Source organism: Henckelia pumila, chromosome 3 (assembly GCF_033568475.1).
Source record: "Henckelia pumila isolate YLH828 chromosome 3, ASM3356847v2, whole genome shotgun sequence".
NCBI lineage: Eukaryota > Viridiplantae > Streptophyta > Magnoliopsida > Lamiales > Gesneriaceae > Henckelia > Henckelia pumila.
Window position 1 is genome coordinate 149,921,796 of NC_133122.1, and position 15,435 is coordinate 149,937,230.

The following is a 15,435-nucleotide window of genomic DNA, read 5'->3' on the forward strand; positions in this document are numbered from 1 at the left end:
AGACCCACCGGGACCTGCTTGTGAACATGTTTGGGCGAGTCTAAACTCGTCTCTCCGGGGCGGGTTAATACAAGGCTAAATTTAGATCCGATCAATTACCATCCCTTTATTGAAGTGTTGTCGTTCTTTAAATAAAACATATTTTATAATAATTGATAATATATACTATTTGAAAGAAAAACTATCACATGATTAGTTATGGAATCAATATAATCTTTAACATTGCAACTAATAAAAAAATTTGTAATATTTTCGAACAATATAACCCTCGTGTTTTAATATTTTTGTTAGGATCGAAAATACGTGTAGAGGGGGGGGGGGGGTGAATACACTATTTTTAAATTTAAAGTTTCTTTGATCTGATTTATGAAAATCAGACAGAAGTTTTGTTGCTTAAAACTTTGATCTGCTCGAAAGATCTGTAATTATCAGGCGGAAGAAATCTTCCTCGCAGATTGAATACTTGTAAGGTTAAGACAGATAGAATAATGTAAGTGCAGTAAGTAAAGAGATAGAGTTGTTTTTGGATGTTCTGAGATGAATTTTCCTACATCACCCCATCTTCTGTTTCCAGAAGGATTCCACTAGAAGACTTTGATTTATAAAAGGCTTTGTACAAATCCAATCCAATCAATCCTTTGAAAGGAACTCCTAGCAATATTCTCTCTCGAAGCAGAACAAACCAAATCCAGCGCTGCAGCCGAGGGTTGAGAGTAACATCAAGATTCAGCAGAAACCAGACACAGGCACAATTCAGAAAAAACCAATGTCTCCCAAACAGGTGAGTTGTGCAAGTACAAGAGATATCAATGTGAACCTGTTAGCTCAATTACTCTCTCATGTCTCCAACTGTTCTTGTATCTGCAGAAGTTGGATTTTAACAACGAGGCTTTGGTTCAGATGAAATTAGAGGTGGCAAAAAGAAAGCTACAAGAGTGTTATCAAGCAGTAGAAAATGGTTAGTTTGCCTACTTCCTATTGTTTAGCACTTGTTGTATATATTATTACATCGTGTCACGCCTCGGAGCATAGGCCATACAGGAACAAGGCCGTAAACAAGACTCTATGCAGTGAATCCTGATAGTGAATGCTTTGCATTTTTTGTTGTCTGGGAAAATTATTGACCCAACTTACAATATAGGTCTATTACACTTTAAGACCTTCTTTCACAAAGCAGGATAATGTTCTATATATATATATTTAAGTTTTTTAATCTTGAAGTGAAGAATTTAAATTTACATGCAGAACCCAACTTCTTGAAAGAGATTGAATTCGGACGCCTTATCTTTGATCAAGAAATCCATTTTCTTTATCTGGGTAGTCGAAGAACCTAATCATACTGATACGTGTCAAAATACATTGCATTACTATATATCTCTTACCTTGTATGTTAGATGGCGGCAGAGCCAAAAGACTGAAAGAGTAGTGGAGAGGAGTGAAACTAGAAGTTGAAATATTTTGAGAAAGTGAAACTATACTTCGTTGTATATAGAATGTATAGTAATTCTGCGAGAGGAGCCGTCCTCTGCCAACTCAACTTTGGTTCCCCCACTTTTGTTTGTTCCTTTTATGCCATACCACAATACCCCATTTTGAGTCTATAGTTATTACTGATATTTCGAATAGTGGCTACGTTGGTGAACTAACAATCTAGAATGTTTTTCTGGCGCATTTAAAGCTGTTAATGAACGTTTGTTCCTTTTCTGTTTGAAAATTCAGGGAATGGAGAATTATGATTGATGCATGGATGAAAGCTACAACAGCCATTACAAGAAGTTAGTCATAAAGATTTTCTGATTATGAACTAAAATTTGTGTTTCTTAATTGTGAATAATGGATTATTTTCTTAGGTGGAGAAGCCGAAACAGAATCAGTTAAAATGACCGCTGAAGAAGAAGAAGAGGGAGGGCTTCCGTCTCCTCCGCTAGATGAAGGAGCTTTCTTTACTACTACTGCTTCAATGGAGCTGTCAAAGGTGTCATATCTCCTCATTTTGTTGTTAAAGTTCTGCAATTTGTGACTTTTCTGATTTCATGACATGGTTAACTTATTTGTTTTTTTCTATCTTTTCATGATTGGTGAAGTTCTTTGATGGCATGGATGATGATGGAAGTGAGTTTCTTTCTCCCTTTTAACGCTTCATATGTTATGTTATATTTTGGCTATTCGGTTCTTTTAATAAGAATTGCCCTTTTGAAAACGAATAAAAGATTCATGCTCTTGGTTACGGTTTCAGACCTTGGAAACAGTGGGGCCTTCAACAAGAACCAAGAAAATAGCAGAGAGCTGTCCCTTGAGAAGACGAACATTCCGAAGTTGAAGCTCAAGGATCCCGGTAATTCAAGCATTCCTCCGACTAGCAGGAAGGTTGAAAAGAGAGAAAATCAGGAAGCTACATTGAAGAAACAAATGCTTGAACCAAATAGGCCTCAAAATGGTGAATGTCGACTAGCCAAACCAAAACCACACTGTATTGAAACTCGACTAGATGGGCGAAACCCTCCGAGCAATCAATCTAGGCCCATGAAACCAAATCCAGCGCTGCAGCCGAGGGTTGAGAGTGACATCAAGATTCAGCAGAAACCAGACACAGGCACAATTCAGAAAAAACCAATGCCTCCCAAACAGGTGAGTTGTGCAAGTACAAGAGATATCAATGTGAACCTGTTGGCTCAATTACTCTCTCATGTCTCCAACTGTTCTTGTATCTGCAGAAGTTGGATTTTAACAACGAGGCTTCGGTTCAGATGAAATTAGAGGTGGAAAAAAGAAAGCTACAAGAGTGTTATCAAGCAGTCGAAAATGGTTAGTTTGCCTACTTCCTATTGTTTAGCACTTGTTGTATATATTATTACATCGTGTCATGCCTTGGAGCATAGGCCATACAGGAAGTAGGCCGTAAACATGATTCTATGCAGTGAATCCTGATAGCGAAAGCTTTGCATTTTTCGTTGTCTGGGAAATTATTGACCCAACTTACAATATAGGTCTATTACACTTTAAGGCCTTCTTTCACAAAGCAGTATAAGGTTCTATACATATAGTGAGAAACTTGTATGTCATATGATCTATCATTAAACTCTTTCATCTAATATTAATCATCACACATCTCAACAGCCAAGAAGCGGAGAACAATACAAGTGGTGGAGCTTCACGATCTTCCCAAAAAGAGTTTTGCGCCGAGGAATAATCAGCACATGAAGGCCGGCTTATCCAACAAGAACAGGCGCCGGTAGCTACTGTCAGGGGCGGATCCAAGATTGTAAATTTGGGGGCCGTATATTATGTAACGACGGGGTGCAACGATGACGGAGCTACCAATTTCAAATGAGGATTTTCATTTTAGCTCTTAGGATCTTCATTTTCGCTCTTTCATAATTGTAATCCGTTAATTAGTTACAAAAAACTTTGTATTTGAGTTTGATAAATATAAAGAGGAAAAAATTTGAGAACTAAAAACACAAACCTTGTGCAAATGTAAAAAGAAATGATGATCTCATAATCGATAAATATATATTGGAGTATGAATAAATACATAAATAAGACACACATGTGTATAATTGTTTTTTTATAGCAATAAAGTTTTTTAAATTTCAAGGACCAAGGAGATCCACCACAATTAGCGAAATTAAATTTTAAATAAATAAAATTGTATTATTTTTTTTTGTAAATTTACACTTTATTTTAAAATTTAATTTAAAATCCAGAAAATATTGTTATTTTTACTAATTTTCTAGATCTTTTTCAATACAAAAATAATAATTAAAAATAAAATTTTAGAAATCTAGGTTTCGATTTATGAGGAATGTTTACGCTTAAATTAAGTACAATAAGCGTATTAAATTAAGTACAAATGTACAATAGGCCTATTAAACCATTTAAAATTAATAATAAAATTAAAAATGAAGGATTTAAGCATTTTAAAATATAATAAATAAAATTGAAAATGAAGTACAATAGAACTTCTAAACCATTTAAAAATAATAAATAAAAGTTTATTTAATAATAATAATAATAATAATAATAATAAATAAATAAATAAATAAATAAAATATGTAAAATAAAGGAGCATCTCATAATCGATAAATATATATTGAAGTGTGAATAAATACATAAATAACACACACATATGTGTATATATGATTTTTGTATAGCAATAAAGTTTTTTTAAATTTCAAGGACCAAAGAGTCCATCACTACTAGAGAAATCATATTTTAAATTAATAAAATTCTATTTTTTTAGTAAATTTACACTTTATTTTAAAATTTAATTTAAAGTCCAGAAAATATTGTTATTTTTACTAATTTCTAGATCTTTTTCAATACAAAAATAATGATTACAAATAAAATTTTAGAAATTTAGATTTCGATTTATGGAGAATGTTTACGCTTAAATTAAGTACAATAGGCCTATTAAACCATTTAAAATTAATAATAAAATTAAAAATGAAGGATTTAAGCATTTTGAATAATAATAAATGTTGAATCCGATATTTTGGTGATAACAAACAACAACTCATTGTATAGGAATGTGCTGCCAACCATTGTATTTCAGGAATCTACTACAACTTCTACCGGAAGCTTGTCAACCGCCTATGTCTCTCGACCGGTTGAAGTCTCAAGCCTATCGACTGGTTATTCAAACCAGCAGAGGACAAATATCCCTACCGGTAGAATGCCAACTGCCTATCAAGATATCTCGAGACAAGTACCTGTGACAAGATGTTCTTTGCAGGATCCTTTATTAAAAGCAGAACCGGCGTATCAGAAGATTTGTTGACTCCTGCAAATCAAGACAACAGGTTGTACCAAAATGGCAAAAACACAGAATGACTGCAGATAAAGCACTCGACCGTTTATTCCAGTTTTGGACCCTGGAAGTTGTCTGCAGTGTACGATCCTCATGCAGAATCATCAATGCATTTATGAGCATTAAATGTGCATTCAATGCAGCATCAGAAAGTTCAAAATAAAGACGTTGATGATTGACCTATTTAAAGGGAGGATTGCTCAAGAAGTCAAAAAATAACAACAACAACAACAAACAAAAAAGGAACAACATCAAGTGATACGAGACAACGAAGAGAGACATTTCAATCACTTGAGTAATATCAGAAGTCCTCATCTGATATACTTGAGCACACTCACAAGATCATTCATCTGCTGCTCAAATAAACCCTCGCTTATAGTTCACGTATCTGATCATCAAGGATCATCCTAGGGTTTCCAAGCCTCTCGACCGCTCTGCAGTCTGAGAAGCTCAACTCAACTATACTCAGTGTTGAAGAGACCTGAAGCTGCTCTGAAAGCTTCCACCAGTCTGATAAGAACTGAGAATCTTATTTGTGTAAATCTAGGAGTTTCGGATTAGGCATTGGATAAGTCCTAAGTCTGAAGTGGGTGTATTACAAGACGTTGTAATAACCAAAGTCTTCTAGTGAATTCCTTCCTAAGTGGAAGAAGGGGAGACGTAGAAGGATTAAGCCTTCGAACTTCCATAAAATCGTGCTTTAGCCTTTACTGCCATTTATCTTACATCCTGCTCATACATTGCTTTATAAACTTTGCATCACTAAAACCTCTGAACTAGTTCCGCACTATTTAAGTTGTTCAAAACGTTTTAGAAGTTGAGAAAACAGATTAAGTAAACTAAACCTCACTTGATCATTTTTTTAAAGAAGGAAAAGAAAAGTTTCAGAGTGTATTCACCCCCCCCTCTACCCTCTGAACCGATCCCAACAAGTGGTATCAGAGCGGGTTCCTTTCTCAACTGTTGATCTAAAGTTTTAAAATCATGACTTCTTTCAACAGAATTCCTATGTTTTCTAAAGAAGAGTATGATGATTGGAAAATTCGCATGCAGGCACATCTTGCAGCACAGGATGATGACATGCTATATGTCATAACAGACGGTCCTATCAAAATTATGAAGGTCAACCCAGCTCTAGCCGATGGTGCAGGACAAATGATTGAGAAACCAAGAGCTGAGTGGACCACTGAGGACAAAAAGAAGGCCAATCTTGACAATGTGGCCCGGGACATCCTATACAAAACACTGGACAAGAATATGTTCAGCAAAATCAAGTCATGTTCCACAGCAAAGGAGATTTGGGAGAAGCTCACTCAGCTGTGTGAAGGGAATGACCAGACAAAGGAAAACAAGCTCACCTTGGCCATTCAAAAATATGACAACGCCAAAATGAAGCCAGGGGAAACCATGGCTGAATTTGATGAACGGTTCAGTAGTATCATTTGTGATCTTATTGCTTTAGGTAAAACTTATACTAACCGTGAAATTGCTGTGAATGTTATGAGAGCTCTGCCCAAAGAATGGGAGATCAAGACAGTGGCCATGAGAGAGTCGAAAGACTTGAGCAAGGTTGAACTGCATGATCTCTTTGCAGATCTTAAAGCCTACGAGTTCGAGCTCAATATGAGAACAGAAGATGAACCATCTACCTCTCAACCAACCAAGGCTTTAACCTCAACCGTGATACGTCCACCGGTCGAGGAAGCTCCAAAGAGATCAGCTGAGCAAATCAGCAATGAAGCCATGACACTCTTTGTCAAGAAATTTGGTAAATTTATGCGTAAAAACAATTCTAAATTTAAAAATTACCATAAATCGGACCATACAAACGATGGTCCTACTTGTTTTAACTGTGGCAAGCCAGGCCATTTCATTGCAGAGTGCACCAAGCCTAAGAGCAATGATCAGAAGCAATTTTCTGAAAGAAGAAGGGGCAAGGAGGACAAGAGGACCCTTAGAAAAGGAAGAGACCAAAGGGTTCTAGTAGCAGACGAAAGCAAAAGCAAGTGGGCCGAGTCTGACTCCGACAACTCCAACACCGGAAGCTCTTCAGATGACAGCGATGATGAAAAGATGGAATGCCTTATGGCTGACATCGAAGAAGAAGCTGAGGAGGTATTTGACTTTGGCTCACCTGAATTTACTCACAGTGAGTTGGTTACTGCTTTACACGAAATGGCTAATGAATACAAAGCATTATCCAAGGAGTTCGAGGAAGTAAAGGCAAAAAGAGCCGACCTAAAAGATAAGTCAAGCAAATCAAGCTGCATGCAGCAAAAAGAGCTTGATGGTCTTAAGGTCAAGCTAAGTCTGCTGGCTACTGAGAACGACACCTTGAAAAGAGTATTCCAAGCTACCTTGATTGAGAATAAAAAACTACTTGAAACCATTAAGGCTTGGAATAAATCTTCTGTAACCATTGACAAGATTCAAGAAATCCAAAGACCGGTACATGATAAGACCGGTCTAGGGTTTGGAACAAATGAACAGTCTATGGAGTCCTGTATTCATTCAAGCCTGGACAAAGGCAATCTTAACAAAATAAGATTTGTCAGGTCCAGCACGATATATGAACACGATAAGTGCAGCTTTGACAAAAATCAGAAAGTATCTAACGAACAAAGTTCTAAGCATAGAGGGCTGGGATATGTGGATCCCCAGATCTCTAATCAAAGAGGAACTTGGATCAAACCTAAACCTAATGAAAGAAGAAAGGGAAACCAATCTAATTTCAAAAGGCCATGGAATGAGCCTAACTACTCTAAGAAAAGATGGTCAAAGGAGAAGCCTTACCAGTACTTTAATTGCAGGCCAGTTCAAAAGAGGTACAGGCTAACTGATAAAAATCAAAAAGGCAAGCAGCACACAGTAACCTCACAAGCACACACATTTACTGCCTATCGACCGCACAAATTTCTGGACACACACACGGGCAAACCTGTAAGGGTGTTCCAGGTGTGGGTCCCGAAAGGGCTAATCCGACCTGGACCCTACTAGATATGGGTACCAAAAGTTCTTCACCCTTTGCAGGTACTAAAAGTCCAAATAGGCGAGAAAACCACTTCTATCAAGGACACTACCTGGTATTTAGATAGCGGTTGTTCACGACACATGACAGGGAATCCAGAACTTCTAACAGAAGTGGTGTTGTGCAAAGGACCAAAGATCAGCTTTGGAGACAACTCCAAAGGTAAAACCATGGGTAAGGGTAAGATTATCCATGGTAACATCATTATTAAAGATGTGTTACTTGTTGACAAACTATGTCATAATTTGATAAGTATTAGTCAACTATGTGACAATGATCATTCGGTCGAGTTTCACAAACACACTTGCCTCATAAAAAATGACAAAGGTGAGACTCTTATGACCGGTGTACGAGACCTAAACACCTACAAGGTAAACTGGTCTTGCTCACATATTTCCTCACCTACTTGTCTTACTGCTCATCATGATAAACATTGGCTGTGGCATAAGCGATTAAATCATCTAAATTTTAAGTCCATTTCTAACTTGAGGAAGCATGGTTTGGTTTCTGGATTGCCCGAAGGAGATTTTATAAAAGACAAAGTTTGTCCTGCTTGTCAACTAGGAAAGCAGGTGAGAGCAACTTTTAAAAATAAAGAGTGTATATCTTCTTCCAAATGTTTAGACTTACTTCACATGGACCTATTTGGTCCTATACCAGTAAGAAGCTTAGGGGGAATGAGATATGCTCTTGTTGTTATAGATGACTTTTCTCGATTTACTTGGGTCATCTTTCTCTCTTCAAAAGATCAAACTGCACCTCACCTGATTAAGCTTTTTAAACGCTTGCAAAATGAACAATCTACTGTGATAGATAGGATCAGGAGTGATAGAGGGACTGAATTTTTAAACACCACTCTTATGACTTATCTAGATGATCAGGGAATCAAGCATGAGTTGTCAGCTGCTAGATCCCCACAGCAAAATGGGGTGGCTGAAAGAAGGAACCGTACTTTAAAAGAAGCAGCCAGAACTATGATTGCTGATTCAAATGTTTCTCAAAGGCTTTGGGCAGAAGCAGTTAACACAGCTTGCTATACTCAAAACAGATCTATGATTAATAAACGATTTAACAAAACTCCATATGAGATCTGGAATGGCACAAAACCTGATATTTCATACTTCAAAATTTTTGGGTGCAAATGCTTTATCCACAATAATGGCAAAAACCATTTGACAGCCTTCGATGCCAAAGCAGACGAAGGAACTTTTATTGGTTACTCAGCCGTTAGCAGAGCTTATCGAGTGTTCAATCAAAGATCACTAACGGTCGAGGAAACCATTCATGTTATTTTTGATGAATCTACTCTTTGTACAGAACAAACTCAAGGGAGCATAAATGATCTGAGTCACAGATTGGAAAACACAAATCTACAGGAAGAGAGTGACAGTGATCTATATCCTCCAAAGAAGGATGATCCAGCTCCCTCTACCGTTTGTGATCAAACAAGGCCAGGAGTGGATCCACCGGTGGATAACGATCCTCCTGCCAATGATGATCCAGTAAACGAGGACGTTCATCAACCAATTGATGACAACCCTTTAGGGAATTATTTTAGGTGGAACAAAAATCATCCACCTGGGTTGGTCATAGGTGACCCTTCTGCTCCTCGAAAAACACGTGGTCAAATGATTAATGAATTCTTGCATGCAGCTTTCATATCTCAGGTAGAGCCCAAGAAGATAGATGAAGCCCTATCAGATGCCAGCTGGATCGAGGCAATGCAAGAAGAACTGAATCAATTCACCCGCAACAATGTTTGGCATCTAGTTCCTCGACCGGAAAATCAAAATGTGATTGGAACTAGATGGGTGTTTCGTAACAAGCTCGATGAACATGGCACTGTTGTGCGTAACAAAGCTCGACTTGTTGCTCAAGGATTTAGACAAGAAGAAGGCATAGACTTTGAGGAATCCTTCGCGCCAGTTGCAAGACTAGAAGCAATCCGCATCTTTCTTGCCTATGCAGCTTTTAAGGATTTTAAAGTTTATCAAATGGATGTCAAGTCTGCATTCCTCAATGGTCTACTTCAAGAAGAGGTGTACGTTGAACAACCACCAGGTTTTGTCAATCCTACTCATCCTCAATATATCTATAAACTTGACAAAGCTCTTTATGGATTAAAACAAGCACCACGTGCTTGGTATGACACATTACTAAAATTTTTACTGGAACATGATTTCCAAATTGGAACGGTCGATAAGACCCTGTTTATATTTGTAAAAGGTGATCATGTGTTACTAGTACAAATTTATGTTGATGACATTATATTTGGGTCAACTAACCCCAAGTTGTGCTCAAAGTTCTCTAAGCTAATGCAGGAGAAGTTTGAAATGAGCATGATGGGCGAGCTAAACTTCTTTCTTGGACTTCAAGTGAAGCAACTTGAAACTGGAATATTTATCAATCAGTCCAAGTATGCCAAGGAATTGGTAAAGAAGTTTGGAATGGAACAATGCTCAACTGCATCTACCCCCATGAGTACATCAATCAAGCTTGATAAAGATGAAGGGGGAATCCCGGTCGAGGTAACCATGTATCGAGGCCTTATTGGATCATTGCTTTATTTGACTGCCAGTCGACCGGATATTATGTATTCAGTCTGTCTATGTGCTAGATTTCAAGCAGCACCTAAGCAATCTCATTTTATTGCTGCCAAACGAATCATTAAATATATTAAAGGAACTACTAATGTGGGTCTTTGGTATCCCAAAGATTCAAATCTTAACCTTATTGGCTATTCAGATGCAGATTATGCAGGGTGTAGAATTGATCGCAAAAGTACAAGCGGCACATGTCAATTCCTTGGAGATAGACTGATTTCGTGGTCAAGTAAGAAGCAGACATCAATTTCTACCTCGACCGCCGAAGCAGAATACCTTGCTGCTGGCAGCTGTTGTGCTCAAATACTTTGGATTCAACAGCAGCTTAAGGATTATGGAATCCGGTCGAGTGAAGCTCCAATCTACTGTGACAATACAAGTGCCATAGCCATCACTCACAATCCAGTGATGCACTCTAGGACAAAGCACATTGATGTCAGGCATCACTTTATCCGAGATCATGTCTTAAAGAAAGAAATCAAGCTGGAATACATCTCTACCGATCAGCAAGCAGCAGACATATTCACCAAGCCTCTACCGGACGCTAAGTTTTCTTATTTTCGAAATATTCTTGGCTTAGTAGATCTGAGTTAGTATGCATGTGTTTAGGGGGAATAATTGCCATTATGACATTAATAGCTTAGCTTTTACATTGCCATAAATAGTGGCATATCATCCGCCTTAAACTAGTGTCTGACAGGCTTAGTACTAGCAGCCTTGTGCTTTGAACCAGTTGACATTAATTGGGCGCGGTGATTATTCTCCTCAAAATTTTTTTGAATTTCAAAAACACTTTTTCATGACGTCACCCTATGGCCCATAGGTTCCTATATATACCTCTTTACACTCGTATATCAACCTTTCACATTTGCTAAAGCTTTCATATTGCACTAAACGTTCCATCGAATTACTCTCTAGATTTTGCTTACTTTCTGCTCTAGTTCCTATCTACAGCTATCATGTCGATCCAGAAGACCTGCCTGGCAATCAACTTTGACTCCGTGGTTAAGGCAAACAATGCAGGAATTACAGAGGTCTTCACCATGCTTGAAGCCTCTGGACTGAAGAAATTTCTGGAATGCAGTGCCATCTGCGATTTGCCTGTTTTGAAGGAGTTCTTCACTACCGCTCAAATCGAGCATGGGACTATCAAATGCGTGATCAAGACAGAAGTCTACTCTTTCAATCAGCAGTTCTTCGCTAGCATTTTTGATCTGCCCTCCAGGGGTTTGACAAAATGCACGGATCTTCCAGACGGTAATTGCTCTTACTGGTTGAAGGAGTTCTCAACCACTGATGCTCCAATCAAACTGCCGGCCCAGAAGACATCTCTCAAAGCTCCATTCAGGCTCTTGACCAACATCGTAGCCAAGAATCTTCTGGCCAAGGCTGGTTCTTACGACAAAGTGACACTGGAGAAATTTCAATACATGGCGTGTATTGCCTCCAAGATCAACATAAACTGGTCAGACATTCTGTTCAATATTCTATGTGAAATGATCAGGGGCAAAGGGCAATCCGAGGGATTTGCTCTGCAAATTTGCCACATTTTGAGCATCCTTGGAGTGGACTTCTCCAAAACTGAGCCTCTGCATCCCACCAAATGGCTCAACAAGTCCACGATTCACAAATTCCTGAACAAAAAGGAGACTGCGGTCGACACCTTGCCCGCTACCGCAAAGGTTATTGCTATCCCACAACCGCTTTCAACGGTTCCGGTCGTGGCCAAACCAGTCGACACCAAAAAGTCTGCCAAGCGCCAACTGATCATCGAATCTGACTCTGAAGACGAATCACGTGAGAATGTTCCACTGATTCAAGCTTTCAGCAAATCATCTCCTTCTCTATCCAAAGCAGCTGTGTCATCTACGCCTGCAGGCGAGAAGAAGAGGCAGCACAAGAAGCTAAAGTCTCTGTCTGGCCTTGCTCCTACCCTGCCAACGGTCGAGACCACTACCGCTGCTGCTTCTACTGCTCCTCATCCTACAAAGGGTGTGACAATCCGGGAAGGTGCCTTATCAGCTCCTAAGGTCACTCTAGCTGATCCCAAAGACAAAGGGAAAGGTGTGATGATCTACACACCCAAGGCTCAACCAGCAGCTACGATAGAGCTAAATCTGATCATCTCACACGTCCTCCGCACTGTCAAGCGTCACCTACAACGCTTTGACAGATGGCATCACTCCCGCACACACCTGACTCTGGCTCAAATATTTCCTAAATGGAAATCTCTAAACCTTATTGAGCAAAAGATGCTTCTATTTGCTGATACTAAAGACATCGTGGAGGCTTTGGGAAGAAGACAGCTCATAGACTTGAAGCTTCGAGGAAGCCTGCTATCTCTGTTAATTAATGAGCGTGTCAAGAATTTCAAATCTAAGAGTTCTACCGCTGCCGATGACTTTGTGATTTTGACTGGACTACAGGATAGTCTACGTCAAATCACTCAACTGCTTCAGCACTATCAAGCTCTCAACACTGACAACACACCAGCTTCAGCAGCCTGTTTACAAGCTTATGTGCTGGAAGGACAAGTGATGATGAAGACCTTTCTCACTCAAGATCAGGGTGAGGAAGACGTCTATGCTTTTTCTTCTTCAGATGGGATTCTGACCGATCTCATCACTGCCGACCTCTTTCAATAATCTGCTCTAAAATCGAGTGTGGCAGCCTCTTCATCGGTCGACCCCTCCTCCACCGCAGTCCAAGCAGTCACTCAACCGGAAGTAGTTGTGATTGCTCACTCCTTTCCAGTGACGACCGCTTTCACCTCTCCAAGTCATCCACAAGATGTTTCAGAAGTGGTTGCACAAGAGATACCTGTCACCTCTGTGACAGAGGCTCCTTGCAGTAGTACAGCAATAGTGCCCCCAATGGAGACACCAAGCACTATTGTATCACCTGCATCTCCAGTACAGCAAGTGACTGATGCTGATCAAGCACATCAACCGTCTCCATCCACTGAAAAGTTTATGGAAGATCTCATTATGGATGAACCAAGTGCTGATCCTGATACTCCACCAACCATATTGGCTGCAGTCGAGACTATTACATCTCCAACTGTACCATTATTGGAGGGTCCATCATCTAGCTCTCCAGCCAGATCACCATCACCACATCATCGTGAGCCTAGCCCGGTTTCACCAAGAAATGACCAACAAGGGCAAATGCTTCAGACTGATGAGTCTTTGATTGACGCCATGGCCGCAGCTCTAGATCATACCTTGATTAATAGGCTACATGAGCTCACGCAAACGGTTAGGTCCTTCTCTCAAGATATCACTAACTCCTCCTTCTCCGTTGATAATTCACGCCAGACGATGATTCGCATTTCGAGACCGTGTCTCGAGATCTTGCTCGTATGACCACAGAAATCACTAATCATCATCGCACTCAAATCAACACGCTCTCTACCGTCTCTGAACAAGTTATCCGCTCCGAAAATCGCCTTCACAAGCAGTTGAATGATCGGATGGACACTATGCAAGCTACTCTACTTGCTCAACTCGATGCAAAGATTGACAATATGCAATCCTGCCTTGGCACTCAACTCACTGAGATCATCGTTCGACTCAACCAAGGTGATGCCAAAAAGGGGGAAGAAGAGCAACGTAGAGCAGCAGAGGCAAGAAGACGAGAAGAAGAGTCCAGAAGAAAGGAAGAAGCCGACAGAAGAAGAAGAGAAGACGACAGGTCAGGCGATAGGTCGGGAGGAGCCAGTTGGTTCAAAAGATGAACAATCTTCACTTATCTCAGCTGCATCTCATTTTGACTTTCTTCTGTAGGTGTAATAAAAATGTTTATTGTACTTAATGAAATTCATTCTCTCAATGAAGTTCATTGTACTGCTTTCATATTGTTCTTGGGGCACTTAAGTTTTGTCATCACCAAAAAGGGGGAAATTGTTGAATCCGATATTTTGGTGATAACAAACAACAACTCATTGTATAGGAATGTGCTGCCAACCATTGTATTTCAGGAATCTACTACAACTTCTACCGGAAGCTTGTCAACCGCCTATGTCTCTCGACCGGTTGAAGTCTCAAGCCTATCGACTGGTTATTCAAACCAGCAGAGGACAAATATCCCTACCGGGAGAATGCCAACTGCCTATCAAGATATCTCGAGACAAGTACCTGTGACAAGATGTTCTTTGCAGGATCCTTTATTAAAAGCAGAACCGGCGTATCAGAAGATTTGTTGACTCCTGCAAATCAAGACAACAGGTTGTACCAAAATGGCAAAAACACAGAATGACTGCAGATAAAGCACTCGACCGTTTATTCCAGTTTTGGACCCTGGAAGTTGTCTGCAGTGTACGATCCTCATGCAGAATCATCAATGCATTTATGAGCATTAAATGTGCATTCAATGCAGCATCAGAACGTTCAAAATAAAGACGTTGATGATTGACCTATTTAAAGGGAGGATTGCTCAAGAAGTCAAAAAATAACAACAACAACAACAAACAAAAAAGGAACAACATCAAGTGATACGAGACAACGAAGAGAGACATTTCAATCACTTGAGTAATATCAGAAGTCCTCATCTGATATACTTGAGCACACTCACAAGATCATTCATCTGCTGCTCAAATAAACTCTCGCTTATAGTTCACGTATCTGATCATCAAGGATCATCCTAGGGTTTCCAAGCCTCTCGACCGCTCTGCAGTCTGAGAAGCTCAACTCAACTATACTCAGTGTTGAAGAGACCTGAAGCTGCTCTGAAAGCTTCCACCAGTCTGATAAGAACTGAGAATCTTATCTGTGTAAATCTAGGAGTTTCGGATTAGGCATTGGATAAGTCCTAAGTCTGAAGTGGGTGTATTACAAGACGTTGTAATAACCAAAGTCTTCTAGTGAATTCCTTCCTAAGTGGAAGAAGGGGAGACGTAGAAGGATTAAGCCTTCGAACTTCCATAAAATCGTGCTTTAGCCTTTACTGCCATTTATCTTACATCCTGCTCATACATTGCTTTATAAACTTTGCAT

The 15,435-nt window shown here is 39.5% G+C and overlaps 1 protein-coding gene across 1 annotated transcript; it reads left to right on the plus strand.

Annotated features, from left to right (window-relative positions):
* Positions 1–766: 766 nt before the first annotated feature.
* Positions 767–3,305, plus strand: LOC140889730 (probable mediator of RNA polymerase II transcription subunit 26b). The gene is made up of 7 exons (XM_073297452.1): positions 767–781; positions 868–958; positions 1,851–1,975; positions 2,085–2,112; positions 2,237–2,628; positions 2,715–2,805; positions 3,118–3,305. The coding sequence occupies exons 1-7, from the start codon at positions 767–769 to the stop codon at positions 3,234–3,236; spliced, it is 861 nt and encodes a 286-aa protein (XP_073153553.1). The 3' UTR covers positions 3,237–3,305.
* The last annotated feature ends 12,130 nt before the right edge of the window (positions 3,306–15,435 follow it).

Coding starts and splice junctions, on each gene's coding strand:
- LOC140889730 (XM_073297452.1), top strand. Junction 959..1,850: donor TTATCAAGCAGTAGAAAATG/GTTAGTTTGCCT, acceptor TTATTTTCTTAG/GTGGAGAAGCCGAAACAGAA. Junction 1,976..2,084: donor CTTCAATGGAGCTGTCAAAG/GTGTCATATCTC, acceptor TGATTGGTGAAG/TTCTTTGATGGCATGGATGA.